Source organism: Barbatula barbatula, assembly GCF_947034865.1.
Source record: "Barbatula barbatula genome assembly, chromosome: 1".
In the NCBI taxonomy this organism is placed as follows: Eukaryota; Metazoa; Chordata; class Actinopteri; order Cypriniformes; family Nemacheilidae; genus Barbatula; species Barbatula barbatula.
Window position 1 is genome coordinate 11208476 of NC_136766.1, and position 18900 is coordinate 11227375.

General features: G+C 38.7%; 2 protein-coding genes and 1 long non-coding RNA gene across 5 annotated transcripts in view; 1 reads left to right on the forward strand and 2 right to left on the reverse strand.

The window, feature by feature from the left end:
- On the reverse strand, positions 1 to 3971 carry igf2a (insulin-like growth factor 2a). Its single transcript, XM_079454205.1, has 4 exons — positions 3739 to 3971; positions 3191 to 3326; positions 2279 to 2454; positions 1 to 1503 (listed from the first exon to the last, which is right to left on the reverse strand). Exons 1-4 carry the CDS (start codon positions 3778 to 3780, stop codon positions 1267 to 1269), a joined length of 591 nt encoding a protein of 196 aa, XP_079310331.1. The 5' UTR covers positions 3781 to 3971; the 3' UTR covers positions 1 to 1266.
- On the forward strand, positions 3238 to 9431 carry LOC306892876. The gene is made up of 3 exons (XR_013786514.1): positions 3238 to 3346; positions 8437 to 8500; positions 8809 to 9431. It is a non-coding gene; the product is annotated as an uncharacterized lncRNA (long non-coding RNA).
- Positions 7600 to 18900, reverse strand: part of cpt1aa (carnitine palmitoyltransferase 1Aa (liver)) — a 12299-nt gene continuing 998 nt past the window's right edge. For all 3 annotated transcript variants that reach the window (XM_079454166.1, XM_079454165.1, XM_079454167.1), the window contains exons 2-19: positions 18368 to 18529; positions 18125 to 18267; positions 17795 to 17966; positions 17424 to 17528; positions 16846 to 16983; positions 16664 to 16741; positions 16352 to 16459; positions 15417 to 15501; positions 14641 to 14836; positions 14164 to 14352; positions 13908 to 14013; positions 13660 to 13776; positions 13405 to 13569; positions 13179 to 13310; positions 12940 to 13092; positions 8761 to 8874; positions 8555 to 8647; positions 7600 to 8447 (exon numbers count right to left, since the gene is read on the reverse strand). In XM_079454166.1, coding sequence (XP_079310292.1) covers positions 8361 to 8447; positions 8555 to 8647; positions 8761 to 8874; positions 12940 to 13092; positions 13179 to 13310; positions 13405 to 13569; positions 13660 to 13776; positions 13908 to 14013; positions 14164 to 14352; positions 14641 to 14836; positions 15417 to 15501; positions 16352 to 16459; positions 16664 to 16741; positions 16846 to 16983; positions 17424 to 17528; positions 17795 to 17966; positions 18125 to 18267; positions 18368 to 18508 — 2322 coding nt within the window. In that variant the 5' untranslated portion in view covers positions 18509 to 18529 and the 3' untranslated portion in view covers positions 7600 to 8360. The remainder of the gene's footprint in view (positions 8448 to 8554; positions 8648 to 8760; positions 8875 to 12939; positions 13093 to 13178; positions 13311 to 13404; positions 13570 to 13659; positions 13777 to 13907; positions 14014 to 14163; positions 14353 to 14640; positions 14837 to 15416; positions 15502 to 16351; positions 16460 to 16663; positions 16742 to 16845; positions 16984 to 17423; positions 17529 to 17794; positions 17967 to 18124; positions 18268 to 18367; positions 18530 to 18900) is intronic.

Here is an 18900-nt window from a genome sequence, read left to right on the forward strand (position 1 = left end):
GAAGCTTCCATGGTCTTTACTTAAAAAAGTAGACATAACATTTTTGGTACATAGCATCTACGTACAATAGCAGAACAACTAAAATAAAATAACATACAAAAACAATTGCCATTTGTGCATGTAATCTCTCAATGGGTCTGATTTTCTGATGGGTTTTATATCAAAATAAATAATGCCTTGATACAGTGCCATTACTTAGAGAAAATGTTTGGTGGCTCAATTTGCAAGACTGGTCATACAAGGGTCAATGAGACTATTCATACATATTCAAGTATTTCTTTTCAAGCAAAAGCACTGGAATACTACATTTGTGTGTTGAAAATATGCAAGACGTTACTGCTGATTTTTGTTCCCTTTAAAAAGATGGTTTCGTTATTTTGTATACATGTAAAATACTGTCTAAATAACAGTGAAGACACAATGCAAAGATAAAATGTCAGAGACTCAAAGTGGAAATAGGAATGTTATGGTACAAGTATGTGACACCTTAAAACATGCAAGACTGCTCTTGCCCAAAGTCCAAGATAATTTGGTTGCAGATGTCCTCAGCTTCAATATTTTGTGATGTTTCCTGCCTTCCCTTGAAACGCGATCTCATTTGATATCAAAGGCCTTCACATTCATTCTCCAGAACATTGATCTTGACCAGCCAATCCCGGACAGAGTTTTTCCATGCTTGGGATCCTTATTGAACAAGCAGTCTTTCTTATTTAATAGTCTTTTGAATACGGTCTTGTTTTTTCCTAAAACGGAAAAAACTCTTTAGCAAACTCCTTTTGAGTCCATTTGCGAAGGTAGCACCATAATGTCATAATTAGCAGTTCATAAAAAATAGTGCTGTTGACATCAGTCCTTGGCTTTAAACGGCCAGCCATAGTGAAGTTCATTTCTTCTGTTTTTATGCCACAGGGTGACACTTTAAAGGTGCAGATAAAGGACTCTAATATTGAAAACAAGACATTCGAGAAAAGGTGCAAGCAAAACAGAAACATAGTTGCTTTCGCAGACTGCTGACATGTGCATTCTAGCAAGTTCCTCAGTATCCGTTCTGGGCATCCCCATGATGTTCACCAACACTGCAGTCATCTCTCCTCTCGCATGGACCACCTCAATACATTCACTTTCAGTGTTAACTTCTGCCGTTTTGGAATGTGGTAACACAGTGTGTTCATAGTCTGGTTTTGACAAAGACGGTGAGTGGCATGATTCTTGAAAAAAGTGCCTCTACTGACCAACACCTGGGTACAATCCCTTGCTTGTCGTCACTTAAGCCATGGCTATGGGCAAGTGTTTATCTGGATGTATGGAAGGATGCCCGTTTGGAAGGGTAATGAGGGGTCGGTGTAAATCTATTTCCTCCTTTTCTTGAACTAAGACCACCTCTCTCCTGGACTTTTTGGCAAGCAGGATGGAAGGGACCCCTCTTCTTAATCTCTGGGCAGCTTTTCTTTGCCACACTTCATATTTGGAATACTTTAGACCAAGGGGCTTTCTTGAGATATCCTGTAAAACAGAAGAAATTGTTGTATTTGAGTAAACTCTCTTACAACTCATTTTTGTAATCCATTCATTTGTTGTAATGTTCTAAAAGGACTGACTGAACTAACGTTAACATTTTTCACGTACTTATTGTATTATGTCATCAACTTACTTCTGAAATGATTTAATGTAACTCTGAACAAAGACAAAAAGCAGAACCACACCAAATAAGTACGTGTTGAATATCTAAAGACAACCTTTCCAGAATAACAGCATAATGCTTTCAGGCTGAGTGGCACTGTACTGTTCTCAAGTGGGCCTGACTATTGTATAGTTGGGTTGTTTGTTTTTGTTGTTTTGAAATCCAAGCCATGGCCAGCTGGCCTACTGTCTTGCCAACGCTTAACATATTTCCATGCCAAGAGCACATGGCACAAAATTTTGCCAGAATGCGGCACAACACTTGTACTTGTTTTGGTGCTTTGAGTAATGACGTCATTTCACTTGCCGTCCAATAAAGTTTGGTGGCGTTATCATGACCTTTTGTTTGTGAACCTGCCTGCACAGTGTTGTTGGTAAAGCGACTTTAACGCACTCTGCACATTTCTGATTATCTGTGCCATTTTCCCCATTGCTCAGCAATTCCGAGAAAGGAGACATGGTTAATATTGATTTCGGCGCGATAAAAGCTGGCTTCTGTCTGACTAGTTGTCTAGCCGGAATACGTGTTGGTGGGATCAGCAAAATCATTGTGCTGGGCTTCAGACTGGGGGAGGGGGAGATAACCAGCTTCACGTACCTTGTGAAGAGCCTGTGACACTGGGAAGAGCTGCAGTGAAGTGGAGGAAACATCTCGCTCTGACTTCACAGGTTTCGCACAGTATTGCTGCAGCAGACGCAGATCGCAGCTTCGAAAGCAGCATTCCTCCACGATTCCTCTCTGTGGACGCCGGCTGTTTGATCTGTTTGGCCTGTCTGAGTGGGGGAAGAGAAGGTAAGCGATCAACTCCGGGTTTCCCCTGGAAAGGAACCAATGCTACCATTTCACACCCTATTGTTTATATTTCACAGAATCCCACATGTGGTTGTCGGCATGTTCCTAGGATTTCTGAAATTTGAGACGGCACTAGCAGTTCCTTTCTTTTCTGTTTTTCTTTTTCTCCACCAACCAATTTTTTAAGGAACCCCACTTCAGGACTTTATACGGTCATAAAAAAAGTACACAGCAGAAAACCAAATATTGTTTTATTTTCCCAGGGATGTGTAAATAGCTATCAAAATGGATCCTGTAACCTTGCCATTTGCCTACTAAACAAAGATAAAAGATAAAGAACAGCAGGAGAGGTACAAAAGGGGGAAGTCCACAGTCATATGATAGGAATAGAAGAGAGAGAGAGAGAGAGAGAGAGAGAGAGAGGGAGAGAGAGAGAGAGAGAGAGAGGCAGGCAAAGAGCAACCATTAAATAAATTATTGAAATGTATGTGCCACCTCAAATAGTAACATTGAATTAGTCCCTCAAAAACCTACATGCACTTAACAACTGAGACTTAGCCATTTTTTGTAGCAGTTATCAATAATGATGCAAACATACCACCAGCAATGTGAAAAACATAGAGATTAGACAACAATAATAAACAACTAAAGTCATGAATACGTATCCATTTCCTGACAGCAACTATTATCACACGGCACTGAAAGAGTTACACTTACCAAAATAAAAACCGTCGTCTCCACACACGAACTGCAGAGTGTCCACCAGTTCTCCACCGCACAGAGTCTCTGCCTTTGCTCCGTGATATGCGTACATCAAAAACGACAGAATGAAGAGTATTCTCGGGGAGGACATCTGTGAAATCAAAACAACGCGTAAGTCCATTCGTACTGTAGTACAGGCGTATTACTTCATTCAGACGTTTAACAAAGGCCGACTGAGGTGACTGTTGTTTTTCCAATCACTTGGAAAGGTTGTTAAAAGGGCACAGACTACGAGACACAACAAAGTTCAATGTAACTGAGTCGACCCTCTTTTATACGTATCAATGATACAATCAAGCAAGAGCGAGCCTTAATGATACAGCGTGTCACGAGTCAGAACAAAACTAAAGTTTTTCCAAAGTTTTACACCGTGACATTGCTATGATGCAGACATGCACATCTCTATACGCGTGTGTAGGTGTAATTGAAAGTATGCAATTGTGTTAACATGCTGAAAGATACCACTGTTAAACTCCAGGTTTGTCGTTGTCACTTTTGCTTACCGTTTTTCGGCACGATATACACAATAGATGGTGAAAATCCATGCTGTCCGTTTGTGGAAAGAGACGTGCGAACTGTTCAACTAAAACGGTGCTTTGTTTAATTTCTAGTCTATTGCATATCTCTAGAGTGATGCTTGCGGCTGTCTCAAAGTTCAGAGGACAGGCAGGGGATATGTAGTGAGAGGCAATTTATACTAACACCCGCCCCTCGCACCCCCCGTGAGGCAGTGCGCGCTGCGCATGTGTGAACCGGGGCGGCTTTCTCTCCATCGGAACCGGTTTGATTTATTTCAATACGAATATGTACGCGATGCATTCCGAATATTAGCAATCATTTATGATTAAATCGAGTAGGCCTATCCACTTAGTTAATAAAAAATGCGTCGCTACATAATGTACATAACAAATAAAATGTAGAAACAATTGAAGAGTTGTCAAACTTAAATATTTAGCGCACTTTTCATTTGGGAAACTTTGGATAGGTTGCCGCACGAGTTATCCTCGTTTGATTCTTGCGCCATAACGTAACTCCAACAAAGAGCAAACCCGCTGTGATAAGAACTTGTGTTGGATGTAGTTACAGAAATATTGTGAATGTGTAGCGCTCACTACTGGTTTTTCTTTGAATGCACATCCAGGTTATTAGGAGAAGCCTACCTGTTAAATGACGATGCGCAAATAGTGCTTTGAAATACCTTTTGGCAACAGGTCAGCCCGAGGAATTTTAATTGAGGGAACATTCTTCTTGCTTCTCCATAACAAAGGGGGTTGCAAACGCATTCCACTGAATGCAGACAGACGTAGCGCGCTTGAATTTCACTCTCACGCCACGACTGTGTTGTTTACGCATTGCGTGTGCGAGCGCAATCTCACGCGAGAGTTTATGGGTGTTATCTTTTTAAAAACGACTCATTATTCGGCACAATGTAAAGCAGAATGTTTTTGTAGGATTTATACTTTGCGGCGTTGTGTTTGGAATCCTAAAGACCAAAACGTAAACAAAAGTAAAATTATCTTGATTTTGCTGGCAGTTGAATCACAAAGTTGCGCCACTTTTCGGTAAGAATCTGGTATTCAAACTCTAGAAAAATGCAATCAAGCAAATGGCAGGTGTGTAACCTGCAGGGTGACAGGTGGAACCTGTTGACATTTTGCATAACCTTTCAATTCTCAAAACATTAGGGAAAGTCATGAAGCATCAGCTTAATGCAGTTCAGGTTTTGAAGCTATTCAAAAAGCAGCTGATAGCCCACTTTTAGTCCCAATATGAGGTTTAAAAAAGTCCTCAGGTTAATGTAGAATGGAAGTGGCTGAGCACTGAACATGCCCTAACATGCCTTAAACTGGACACGATGAAACTTTAGCAAAACAAAAACACTTCCATACTCAATCTGAAATAGAAGCCAGTATCATGCAAAATTGAAACGGCAATGTAAAGGTAAATAGCTCGGTAATGAAAGGTAACTGGTACGGATTAAACATTCATATCAATCAGTTGCAGATGACATCAAACAAGTATATGTGTTAATGTATTACTGTGAATTACATCCTCACATATAAAATATATAATCCATGAGCCATTATACTGCTTGTGATAATGTACCAGATATCACTACAGCCTGCAATACACGTTCTTTATAGAGTTTGATATAGACTAGTTTATAAACACTTTGTTGGATTGCCTTCTGATATGGCACGTGGCACACTCTAGTGGCACAAAGTGATACAGCCAGTGTAAAAAGACTACACTGATGTTTTTTGTATTAATGTGGATATGTTCAAGCAATTACAAAAAGAAAACAAAATGGAAACATAGCCTAAAAATGTTCACATCTGGTTTAGTGAAAACTTTTTAAAACATGACCAGATTATATCGAAAGTTGAGTCATGGTGGAGTAACATTATTCTGTATCTTATGTTGCTTTGGCATGTGATGTTTTAGATATTGAAGATGCAAGCGTTGTCCCCGTATACACTTATGATAAGAAGGGCAATGGGAAGCTGCTGTGTGCAATCTCAGTCTGAGAATTCATGTTCCCACGGCATATACAGGGTTGTGGTCTAATGGTTAGAGCGTTGGGCTTGTGCTCAGAAGGTTGCCGGTTGTAATCTCAGTGTCAGCAGGTCATGACTGAAGGGCCCAAGGCACCTTACCCCTGATTGCTCTGCAGTAATGTGACACTGTAAAAAAACTACTTGTAAGTCGCTTAAAAGCGTCTGCCAAATGAATAAACGTAAACGTAAATATAAATCCACACTTCTGGCCAGAGAGAATTCATCTTATATTTATAATGCTTAATGGAATGACACCAAGAGTTTTACTTTATAATGAAGACCTTCCTCTTTATATACACCCAAAGTACTTAATCTTTGCTTATGGATGCTTTGAGACTTTTACTGTCTGGATCTCAATACACTGAATCAGAGTTAACAGAAAATCAGAAATTTTTTATCTAGCTTGAAATAAATGGACACCGCTATTTAATATATGCTCTCAGGCTGTAGCCACTGTAGAAGGGTCTCGGATACAATTTCGGGTTTTAGGTTATTGTTTCTAAATTGCATCCTAAACTAAATTGATTTATTTCAGCCTCTGTCTAAAAGTCATTTGTTGCTTTGTTAATAGATGTGATTCTTACAAAGTGGAAAAACTGTGAATAACAGTAACTGTCAGAATTGTTTTGTTATATTATTCCATGTAATCAATAGAGTTTTCTAAACACAATGTATTAAATGATGTTTCTCAACAGCACGTATGGCTTATATGTAATGCTCTACAAAATTGCACTTTGTCATGGAAGACGATAATCATAATATCGTAAACAAGTACTGTTGCATTGTGTTTTCCCAACCACATGCAATAAACAGGGACCTATGTCCTGTCCCAGAAATCTCATGGGAAACAGTTTGAAGGGGAACATGGCAAGGGAACAGCTGTGTGTGTAGTCATTAGTTTCTTGAAAGCATTTTGCAGAGACCCTTGGAATAATATATTAGTAGTGGTGAGAAGGATATTAGCCACTGCTTTCTTGTTGGTTGTTTAAGTGGACTGTTCTGTAAAAGAATGAAATGTTCCCTACTTAAGACACTCATAAAGTGCAAGCATTTGGGAAAGTGTCGGCGATATAATGAATTCCAGAATGTCTGCTGGATACACCTGACCAGCACCTATAATCTATCTACACCAGAAGTGAATGATGGATCATGATGAACCCATTAAAGGGATATTCCACCCAAAAATGATAATTCTGTCATGAATAACTCACCCTCTAGTTGTTCCAAACATGTATGCATTTCTTTGTTCGGTTGACCACAAAGTGTAATTTATGTTTAATTATAATGGGTTCTATTGTCTTTTGTTGTGTCACATTGTGTCTGGTTGCAGCCTATTTTTAGGTGCTTTAATGGTCAATGACATGACTATGGCCTGATTTAATGAAAATAAACCATAAATGTCCAGTTTGGAAATGACACAAGAAAATACCTAGATTCATGTGTCCATAAATTAACATTCTGGACATGAATTCAGAGGGAAACACTGATGCTCATAAATTACTAGTTGAGGAGTTTTCAATGATGTTTCACAAGTGATTTATCAGCTGTCCCAGATGTTTCTTCTGAAATTTATATCTGATGAGATAGTTGTTGAAATTCAGTCCATAGAGCTATATAACTAAGTGGACTGCACAGTTTTGGATGATTTGTTCTTGAAAGAATTTGATGAATAATGTTTGAATCCTCTGACTTCTAATTTTAGACATTGTTATGGGCTCTTGGAAACATAAGCTCAAAAGTCATATTTGTGACATACCATGGGAATTTAGTTTGGAATTCTATGTTAAACTAACAAAAAAATCATTAGTTGATCATCTCTAGATAACCTTGTTATGTAACTGTCTGGAAAAATGTGTTTTAATAAACAGTATATTTAAATACAGCTTAGATTTAAAGAATCGGGAAAAAAGTTTACATTCATTTGACATTCTGTTTAATATGCTCATTCTGAATTGGTAATTCAGAAAACTAGCATAGCCGCGGTATAGGCAATGGTGTCATTAAACGTATAAAAGCACAAAACAATTAAGTCTAATAGATTACATGCATACTTCCTGCAACTAAAATCTTTTTTTTACATTTTCCAAAATAATGTAATAATTAAAAATGAAACGTAACACAATGAAAGCAAAATAAACGAAATCAAATGGAAATAAATGTACAAAAATGCCATATAAAAGCATGAAGAGGTCAGGGAGAGATTCTGAGGTCAGGGAGAGATTGCTTAACATTCAAACTTACTGTACACTCCATCAATACAATACCAACAAGACAAAATCTGTCAAGTGAGACTACTCTTTCATGTCAAAACACCTGCATTAAACCGTTTAGTGAAGACACATGATAAAGCACCAACACATAACATCACAGAATGAGATTCCTCTTAGAAACTCACACTTCCTTCCTATTTCTCTCCTTCATATGCAGCATCTCACACACACATGCAAACAAACAAGACAACACAAGAAAAAAGGTTAAATAAAAAACATTTTCAAGTTTCTCTCAACATTGATGATATATAATTAAGGTGAAAGTTTAAAAGTATATTTTTTATTTCACCAATCAAATCACTTCGGGTCGTTTGTGTCAAGATGAAACAGATTCACCATATCAACCATTGCTTGTCTGATATTGTTTCCAAAGCGATGAGAGTCCTGAAGGAGAAAAAAAAAGAACAGCTGTTTAAAGCAACACTGCTGATGTGCAGGTAAGGAAACAGGACTTTGTATATTATGTGATGGAACACTCATTGTGTACTTACTGTCTCTGGGCTGGAACGCTTGGAAGAGATGTGGAAATTGATCAGGTTTTCTCCGACAATCACATAAGCAACACCGTAACCATCATCAGCAACCTACCATAAGTGCATGAAAAAAAATCTGAATCAGATTATATAAAATAAAAATCCATATATATATAAACTTTATATCAAATATAGGCAGTTTGCTGTATACACAAAACACTCACCGGCCCAAAGCCTCCTCCGCTTGTAACATATTCTGGGTGTCTCACCAGGTCAAACAGCTCCAACTGCTGTAGAGGAGTCTGACTGGTGGAAAGTCTCCAAGGCTCTGACAACACCTGCATGGACAACAAGAGAAAAAAAACAGCATTCAAGTGAATTACAAGAATAGTGGAGTAACTTTACAATAACGACTGTCATAATTTTTCGATGACAAATCACACAATTCCTGCAGTAAATTATAGATAATAAACATTTTGTCTGTACCTTAGAATAGTATATGATACACTGGATATATGATAATTATTAGTCTCTTCGAGATTTAATAAATAAATCTGGAAATTGTCAGTTGTATTAATGGTTCCCAATAGCATTAATAAGCAGTAACTGACTAAATAAATGTTTTTTTCCACTGTTTAGTGTGATAATTAACACATTTTATATAAATAAATTAAGATATAATAATGTAGCACTGTTGGTTTAAAGGGATAGTTCACCCCAAAATGAATTGCTCACTCTCTAGTTCAGTGGTTCTCAAACTTTACAAATCAAGTTTTTCACCATTAATAAAATTAGTTGTAGAAAATCATATGGATAACACTTGTTGTGAATCTTTATCTTTACAACTCATCGTCCAATTCAAATGTATTATTAATAAAACTCATTTTTATTTACCAGCTGTTTTCATACTAAAGAACATGTTTTTTGTTAGTCAGCAGTAATAGTCAACACAAAACCCTTTTCTGTAGTGCACTGTAAACAGGGCTCTGTAAAGGACTTTTATGGGGGATTTGTTAACGTTGTGAGACTTGCAGAAAGAATACAAACTTTATATTAAAGATCGCGCATCACAGGCAGTTTCTGCCAATCTCATATTAATCTTTAGTGCCTATGCAGTAGTATTGCATACGTTGTATCTTCGAAGAGTATTTAGTTTGATCAAATTTATAAAAGCGAGATACAGCAGTATGATTATTTCCAGAAAAACCCAAGCTACTTAGAGGTTGGACTAGTGGGGAGTGTGGGATGAACTACAGCGCGAGCAAGCAACACATCATCATATTAATCCCTCAGTGTTTAGTACATTATGCACGTACACACCGACTGCCAAAAAAACACAATCATATGACTTTTGACACGGACGAATGACACATGCAGTTCATGTCTGGCATCTTTAGCACTGGGACCACGCCATCTATGAGCGCTTTTCCACTATCGCGCCGAACCGTTCTGAAACGGTTACATTTATGTTTCCACGTGAGCCTGGTTCGACACGGCATGTTTACAAATTGTTCTCGGCTCAGAATATTAGTCAAACGTGTCGTATCGTGCTAATGAATGCGAATGAGGCGTTATAGCTCAGTCTCTTGTGTTACCAAGCCAGCGCGTGACATGTTTGTGTTTACATTAAAAAATTTCCGTTATCAGCCCTGCGGTGGAAAATGAAACCATTTACGTACCAGCTGGCATGGATTGGCACAGAATAGAACGATTAAGCAACAAGAACAATTTGGCGCAATGGTGAAAAAGCGCTCTATCAGTGTTATGTCTACCATTTATATATAATCCATTCCTGAAATACTGTGAAAAAACAGACACACCTATTCTTCACTATCACAAGATTGCTGGATTCACATCGTACGCGGTGGAATTGTCGTGCAGTAGCCGCCTTTAAAACGATAACAAAAAGATCAGATACGTTTATCTTTCATCCACAAAGAACTCGCATTTTTCGCAAAGAACTACCGAAACAGTGGATGTTTTAGTCCATTGGCTAAGACTGATTTTAGCCACACCCCAAAATTTTTGATCAAGAACAATTTCTGTGTTAATCACTCTAATAGGTACATGGTGAATTTGAATATGATTAGAAGTCTACTAATCTGTGTGAAACTTTAAGGAACTTCACTACCAAACTGGCATTAAGCAAACATTTTTGGGCGTTATTCCGTGAAATTTTGATTTTATGTGTGTACATCTGTTCAGAACTGTGCTTGCTAGCCATGTGCTGATTAGCATCTTTGAGCTAGGCTCAAAAGTTTTCAAAAATCAAAAATAGTCACTACCGAAACAGCCACGACTGAAACATATCATTGGGTATCATTGTTTCGATAGTGACAAAAAGGAACACTTAATCCTTTATTTGGGGAAATAAACAAAAGTCAGTACAGTTATGCAAATCATTAGTATTTCAGTATGTTTTAGTAGTGATATAGTATGTGAGCTGTAGGTTTCCTATTAGATTTTTACTGTCAGATGTGTGTCTGCTATATGTGCTGGCTGCATATGTGCAACAGTTATTTGTATTAAGAGAACTGTAGAATGACCCTGTGAAACGCAATAAAAGTCTTCAAATGACAGCATTTCTTTATTCAGGGTATATGCAGGAATCATAGAGATTAATTTACTACCTTTTACTACCTATTTTACCACCTCCAAAATATTTTTTACTACCAACACGACATCAAGAAGCAGCCCTTTTTGGGGGGGGGGTTTGCAAAGCACCACTTACTACTTACTATAAGGGTGTTCACACACCAGGGGTCTCCAACCTTTTTGTAAGCGAGGGCTACCAAAATATCCAAAATCCTCTAGAGCAGGGCTATTCAAATACATTTGCAGGGGGGCCAAAATAGGAAATTCCAAAATTTGTGAGGGCCGGACGGACAAATTGATATCAGCTAAAGGTATATTAAATATACTATAGAGTAAGGTACATAATATATGAAATAAAATTAGGTACATTATTCTTTTGGTTTCCTTTATTATTTCAAACAATAGGCCTACAACAAAGTGCAAAACTGCAAATACTGAGACATGTGTTTACTGTTTTAAGGGTAAAAGCTGTGTATAAGTAATAGCTTATTTATATATATATATATATATATATATATAAAATATTTATCATTGTCTGTGCGCCGCAGCAAATTCGTAGATTTTTTTTAAACTTTTTTATTTTTAGACATTTTTTATTTTTTTTAATCTTGTCGCGGGCCAGAATAAATTTCAATCGGGCCAAATTTGCCCCCGGGCCTGCTATTTGAATAGGCCTGCTCTAAAGCGCTACTTGTTGATAACATACTTTCAAACTTCAAACATGTGATGCCTTATTTTTATGCTCACAGAACCAAATTCAGTTTTCTTTCAGATATTTTTGCACTTGAATATATCAAAGCTTATGATACTTGCTAATAATAAACTTTCAGGACGATGTAGCACTTGGCTTATCGGTATAGTCACAGATTTGTCAACTGTCTTGAGCATTATTGGTGAGCACTGTGTTTAGCGGGCACCTTACAGAGTTAATGCAGGCTACCATATGCCCATGGGCACCACGTTGGAGACCACTGCTTCACACAAAGCGCGAATGAAGCGTTCAGCGCAAGTGATTTACATGTTAAGTCAATGCAAAGATGCGATGACCTACTTGCGGTGCGATTCGCACGAATACGGCGGCGAAAATTGAGCATTCGCGTGAGTTGAAATATCTGAACTTTTTAGTTCAGCGTTAACCAATCAAGAGCTTGCTCTAGTAGGGCCATAAGCGAGCGGCAGAAGCCCCTCCCATGATGCGAATTCGCGTCTGTAATGAAGCGAATTTCATGCGCGAATAATGCGAGTTAACTCAAAATGTTCAAGTATGCCCCCTTAAAATGTGGAGCAATACTGAATCCAAGTATGTACGCCTTGTTATCCTTGCCACACGCGAAACTTTTGGCTATATCAGAGTCAGTGAACATGTTTTGGAACAATTCCCCAATGCCCTGATTCGAATTATATAAATGATGGTTCAGGCACCAGAGAACCTCAGCCCTGAGGTAAGGTCTCCTGTGTCTATCGCTGTTGTGGTGGTGCTGGAAAATGTTGTCAACCACGGAACTCTACAGTTTACTTCTACGTCATTGCTATCAACTCCGACTCACTCAGGGTCCTGTTAGCAACGTATATATTTTTAAACTAGGCTAGATGAAGATAAAACATGGAGACACAAATATTAAGCAAAAAATGGAAACTTATATATTGGGGTGGTGATGAAAAATGTACTACTAAGTCAAATAGCGTTTGTTACCTTTTACTACCGCGCGGACACCCTGTTATTATTACATTGATACTGTATTTTCAAGATTTTCAACATTTTCTTCAAACTATATTTATTTTAAAACACCTTAAATTCAAAGACGCACCTCCTGGAGAAAAGGGGAATCCTGTCCAAGGTATTTAGAAACTACATAGAGGCAGAAGAGATGTCGGTCAATGCCTTTTCCAGTCATCGCCAGTCTGTACATCTGCTGGTGTTTTTCAGCAGCCAGCTTCAGTAATCGAAGTTTCTCTTCTCTCTACAGAAAAAGTGAGCAAAAACAAATATCACAATTTATTTCTTGCTGAATTCAGACCAATAAGTTTAAAGCAGTATGCACTGTACCATGTCGTTGTTGACCATGGCACGAACAAATGCACAAGACTCTCCGGTGCAGGACCGCACTGTTTCTGTACGTCCTTCTCTGAATAAACGTGTCATCGATGCCTCGTAAGTCAAGCAAAACTTCCCTTTGTCCTGTACGGTTCAATGACAGATTTTTAGTACTCATATTTTTCCAGGAGAAATAAAAATAATCGTTTTAAATAGAGATGTCAATAGGAGAGCTCACTCTAAAATGGGCCAGCTGCAGTGCCAGTTGGATGAATGCATCAGGACTGGTCTTGCACTTCTTGATCAGGCCCTTTCCAAATTCACTGAAGGGAATGATGTGAGAGTCCACATCACCAGCCAAAGCCTCAGCCACAGATAGAGAGTTGGCGATCATAGTTTGGCACTGCAGATACAATACAAACGCAAACCGTATGGAAGGAGAAGTATATTTATATCAGCATGTTTTATACCAAACATATAAACACGCACTGACCTCAGGTGGGATACTCCACTGAAGTCTTTGAGGTCCAGGCAGATTAGGGTGGGGTTTTCCTTTACAGTGGCCATCTTCGGCATAGCCCAGTTTAACAGGCTCCATTGAGAGCACATGCTTTATGAAAAAGGTAAAAAAGGTTTACACCAGGTCATATTTCAACAAACAAGCATGATAAATAGGAAATATCTGTGAAATACCAAATAAATATTTCTGTGCACTTGGAACAGGTGCGTGTGTTCACATACCTCCCAAAGGTGGCCAATGATGGGAGCGTCAGCCCAACTATGTTCTGCATTAAGGCCCATTGTTCCATTCTTAAACACGATTAGGTTGAAAGACTTATCAAACCACCTAAAGAAATAAAGCATGTGGCATAACTTCATATCAACTCGATGCATTTTGTAATATTCAGCACTGACTGTTACAGACTCACAAAACAATCAACACAGGTGCACGAAGGGAGACAGGCTCTCCTCACACATGCTAAGATTCCTTCCTCACCTGTCATAACATTTCCCGTGGAGCAGGGATTTAGCATATCTGTCCAGGGACTTTACAGGATCGTCTGGATCATAGCGCTGCTCTGTATCATCCAGTGAAACAAAGAAAGCGGCCTTCTCCACAGCATCCAAAGAGTGTTTGTTCTTACCGTGTCTTAAGTAGGCATTACGGGCACACGCCCAAGGCACTCTGAGACACATGCAGAAACAAGATTTTACTGACGGAATCTAGATTTAACTGGCTGGATCAGGATTATACAGGCTGCATAAGTATCGAAAATAGTCTAGGTTGTCAGGTAAACACAACTAGTAACACGATGGCGCATCCAATCCGGACAAATTTTAAATTATAAGGGGTTCAAATGCACACCCGGTGTGGTCACAGTGTAATAGTTAATAAATAAAATAAACATATTGACGGCGCAATGAAAATTGAATCGCAGTTATATGATGGCAGTGGTGGGTGTCTTTCGATTACCTGTTTCCGGCAGTAAGGGCAGCAAGGGTTTCCTCTCCAGGCTGCGGCTCAGACGTGTCAGCCATGATTCTCTCCATCTGTTGCTCAATCTCTCGTGGCAACAGCAACCGTCCATCATAGAATAGCCCCACTTTAAAGTAACGGCCTCGGTGGTACACCACAACATGCCTGCTGTCAGACACATGCTGCAAAGAGTCTACAGAAAGAAAAGGGTATTGCACACACTGTATGTAAAGTAAAATCTATACTACATTCATATTACACTTAATGAGAAAAATAAGTGTTAAAAAAAATAAAAAAAGCAGTAAGCCAACATTTAAAATGATTTTCAAGTAAATATGTATGCACAAATAAAACCAAAATTGTAAAAAAAATGTATTAACAAAAAATGGGAGTTGGGGTGACATGAAGACAGAGGTAAAAGTAAAAAATAGTTTTCATAGAGCCAAGGGGGGAGCAAGACCAGAATTGACAAGAAGGTCAATCTGAAAGTTGTCTGACAGTTGACATGAACATGAACCTAACGTGCCTGTGAAACATGCATTTTATTAAAGGAGCATCTCTGATGAAACACTGAGCATTAGGCAGTGATTCGTGGCATGCAGCAAGAACTTGAAATAAAGAGGCACCTAAGATGGTTTCAATATGTTTTAGCCATCTTCAGTAGTAGTATGACACCTGTGACTTCATTTAATGGCATACTTCCAAATAACCTAATCTTGGACTTTGTAGAACATTTCTGTAAGTAATCCTAAATCAGTGTCAGTGTTCAGTACCTGTTTCTATGCCTGGGATGCGACTGGTGTTGAACATAAGCTCATATTGGGACGAGCACATGGGGATGGTGTTTTGAAGCATAAGCTGCGAAGGAGAAAGGAAGAGGTCAAATGAAAGATGGGGGACATAATGGTGGTAAACAAACCCTACAGGATGAGAAAGGTGCCACAAATGTCCTGCTGTGCGGACACAACAAGAGCAACAGTGTCAGAAGAAAATGAGGAAATAAATCAAAAACTGAAGGGAATGGAATGAACGACGAACATTTTAGCGTTAGCCCTGTGTCACCAGCTTGTCATTACTAAGTCCTAGCGTGTTAATGCAGGGGTTTTCGTCCTCACTGTCCTACAGGAAAAGCACAATCCCTATTCAAACAACTAATACAAACCTTGATCTTCTGTGTTTGGCTAGGTTCAGAGCTTAAATGAGGAGCAGAACTTGCTAAAGGAACTCACAATGAACAGATAACGTGCCCATAATAAAGTTAATGAAAATCAACTGATGAAACATGGCCGGAGGCAAAAGTTGATCTATTGTGTGCAGACTGTCTATTCTTACCCCTCTCCTGGCCTGGGACGCGACATGTATTAAATAACCACTCCCACTGTGCAGAACAGAGAGGAACGCTGTTCGCTAGTGCAAAAAGCTGCACCATTTTTGACCATATCATCGGGAGGCATGAAACATAGAAACATTTAAAACGTCAAATAAAGAGATCAAGCTCCATCCTGACAGGCCTGAGGTCAGTTACCGCACTCAACATTATGTGGTAGGTTAGAATACCTAAAACTGTTGTTATTACTCAATGATGTTACGGTCATCTAATGGTAGAACTACTTTCCTTTTTTAATCGTGAATTAATTAAGGAATGAATTAGTATGTCTGGACCATATTTGTTATGATGTGAAGTATAAAAAACAGAAGCTTGTCTAACCGGCTTAACTTGGGCCCGGTCCAACTTCCTCCTGTAAAGCATGATGGCATGAATAGAGTTTCCAGCTCTTGCTGCTTGAAGATGTGTGGGAAAGACATACAAAAAGTCCTGTTCAGAGAAGAAAAAGGGGTTTTGGTTCTATTGGAGTGCATGGATTGCTAATATCATGGACAAGCCAAATCTACCAAAATCAAACACATCAAAACTTTGCATTCTACAATTTATTACTATTGACATACAGAAAACGTCAACATATTTAGGTACTATACAAAGTGATGCAAGTTAGGGTATATGCAGATAGAAATCATTTACCATTGCGTAGTAATTGCTGTTAACCATAATTGGCCCACGGCCTCTCAAGTAGATGTATTCTTCCCACCAATCACTGACCTGAAACACACAAAATGATAAATGTGACGCCCAACATTTTCAAGATCTACGATTGTAGATGTTCATTATTGTGCTTGATACATTGAGAAATGTGTTACACTTACATAGTTGGTGGCCCACCAAGACTTCAGTTTGAGGTACCACTGAAGTTTTGGTCCAAGGTTCTTCTGAAAGTCTAGTGCAAGACCTTCCATTCTTGCATATTCCTCATCATTCAGCAATGGCCGGACTGACTCTAGATACTACAGGTCCAAAAGATGGAAAACAAGACATCACAGCTAAATGTAACACTTTTTATAAAAAATCTTCCGAGTGTTATTAGGGTAATTAGTGTTTACTAAAAATCCAAGCACTATGTTGGTTATGAAGCCCAGCAACTGAGGCTTTGTTGGTTTTAAATCTAAACGAGGCTAGTTCGGTTTTTCCAGTATCATTCTGAACAGCGTGCATGTTTTAGTAAGTCAACTCATTGTTTTCACGCTGTGCAACCTACCTCTGTAAGTAGATACTCACCTAAGCAAGTTAACTCTGAAAACAAGTGACCAAACATAACATTGAAAAATCTAAATGAACCCTAGATATTTCTGCCTTACCAATCTGACACTGGCAAATATATAATTAAACAAAAACTTTTACCTGAAGACTAGTTTTATTCTGGCTATTAAGTGATAAAATAACTTACTCTTTTCATTGTCTCCTTCACAGAGGGCACAGGTAAGTGAGGGAGTGAAGTCTGGAAGCTGTACAGCATTGGTGTTTGCATGCCGGAAAAAATCTTTACTAGCATCTGTAGGTACAGAGAGCCATGTGGTTATGAACAAACAACAGAGCCCATAACAGCAACATGCACAGCATAAATGGTAAAATGTTTTTTACACAATCAGTACTTTCTTGAATCCTAACTGTTTAAATACATTACAGTGTGTGGACCACTAAACATTTTGAACTTTTGTATATGAGAGTGACCCTAAAGTGATGTGATAACACAAACTATAGTAGAATACAGTTATCACAACCGGTATTTCCTGTATTAACCCTTAATGTCATACACACCACCCAAAATTGTATTTTCCAGGTCATTTTGCCACGGGGGGCATTCATCCAGCCGTGCCACGACAACAGGCCTTTCAGGACACTCCTCATGGTAAAAATGATGGCAACCCACACACCCGTGCCCACCATGACACCCCCAACTACCATCTGCGTTTGTGGAGACATGTACCTACTGCAAAAAGAAGAGCCAGATTGAAAACAAAATCGAATAATTACATATTAACTTTCATACAGTTTATAACTACAAATGTATTCAAAGGAAATGTTATTATATGTTGACGTTTACTAAGATGGGCTTATTAACATTCATGCAATTACATGACATAGTACCTGATTGGAACATGTTTGCCAAGTTTAAAAAGCAGGCCTAGGGAAGGGTCCACTTTTAAATGATGTGCTCTTCCCATGTATCCTGCCATCACAAGCATGAACCCTGGTGCGCTTCCTGGGTACACCCCATTCAAAACCCCATTCTGTGAAAATGTTAAAATCACATCTTATTAAAACATGTTTTAAAATGTAATAATCATACTGGATAAACATTTTGTCTTACAATGGACGTGACCCATGTACCTTGAACTGGACGAATCTCTTCTTCCAGGAGTGAAGACCGGACAGATAGACCTGCCGAAGGGCTTCATGACAGAGCTGAAGGTCAATGCCATCAGGGGTCACAGTAAACTGAAAGGCCACAGCCTGATGAGCTTCTGCCATCCTGAGTCAGCACAAACAACTCTGTAGAACAACATTATTCATAAGGTCAAGAATACATGACTGATAAAACCACACATATAACGTTATAGCAGAAATCTTGTGAAATAACTCGTGAGCTAAAATGATTACTGCATAACCTATTATAAAGGTTCCCCCCAAAAGCAAGAAACTGTGCTATATCCTGTATCTCATATTCAATTTCAAGCCACAGCGGAGGAACATTTTTTTTACTATTATTTACGACTAAACGCACAATAACACTGGCTGTGGGTCTGATGATGGCCGCTACTTCCCTATAGACAAGAGGTAGCGTTATGTCATCAACACAAGTCATGTTTTACTAGCCAGGTAAAACAAAAGCAAGATATTTGAAACGATCCCTCCAGAGTACA

Coding starts and splice junctions, on each gene's coding strand:
- igf2a (XM_079454205.1), bottom strand. CDS start 3,780: ATGGATTTTCACCATCTATTGTGTATATCGTGCCGAAAAACG. Junction 2,455..3,190: donor AGACGACGGTTTTTATTTTG/GTAAGTGTAACT, acceptor TCCCCCACTCAG/ACAGGCCAAACAGATCAAAC. Junction 1,504..2,278: donor TGTCACAGGCTCTTCACAAG/GTACGTGAAGCT, acceptor TCTGTTTTACAG/GATATCTCAAGAAAGCCCCT.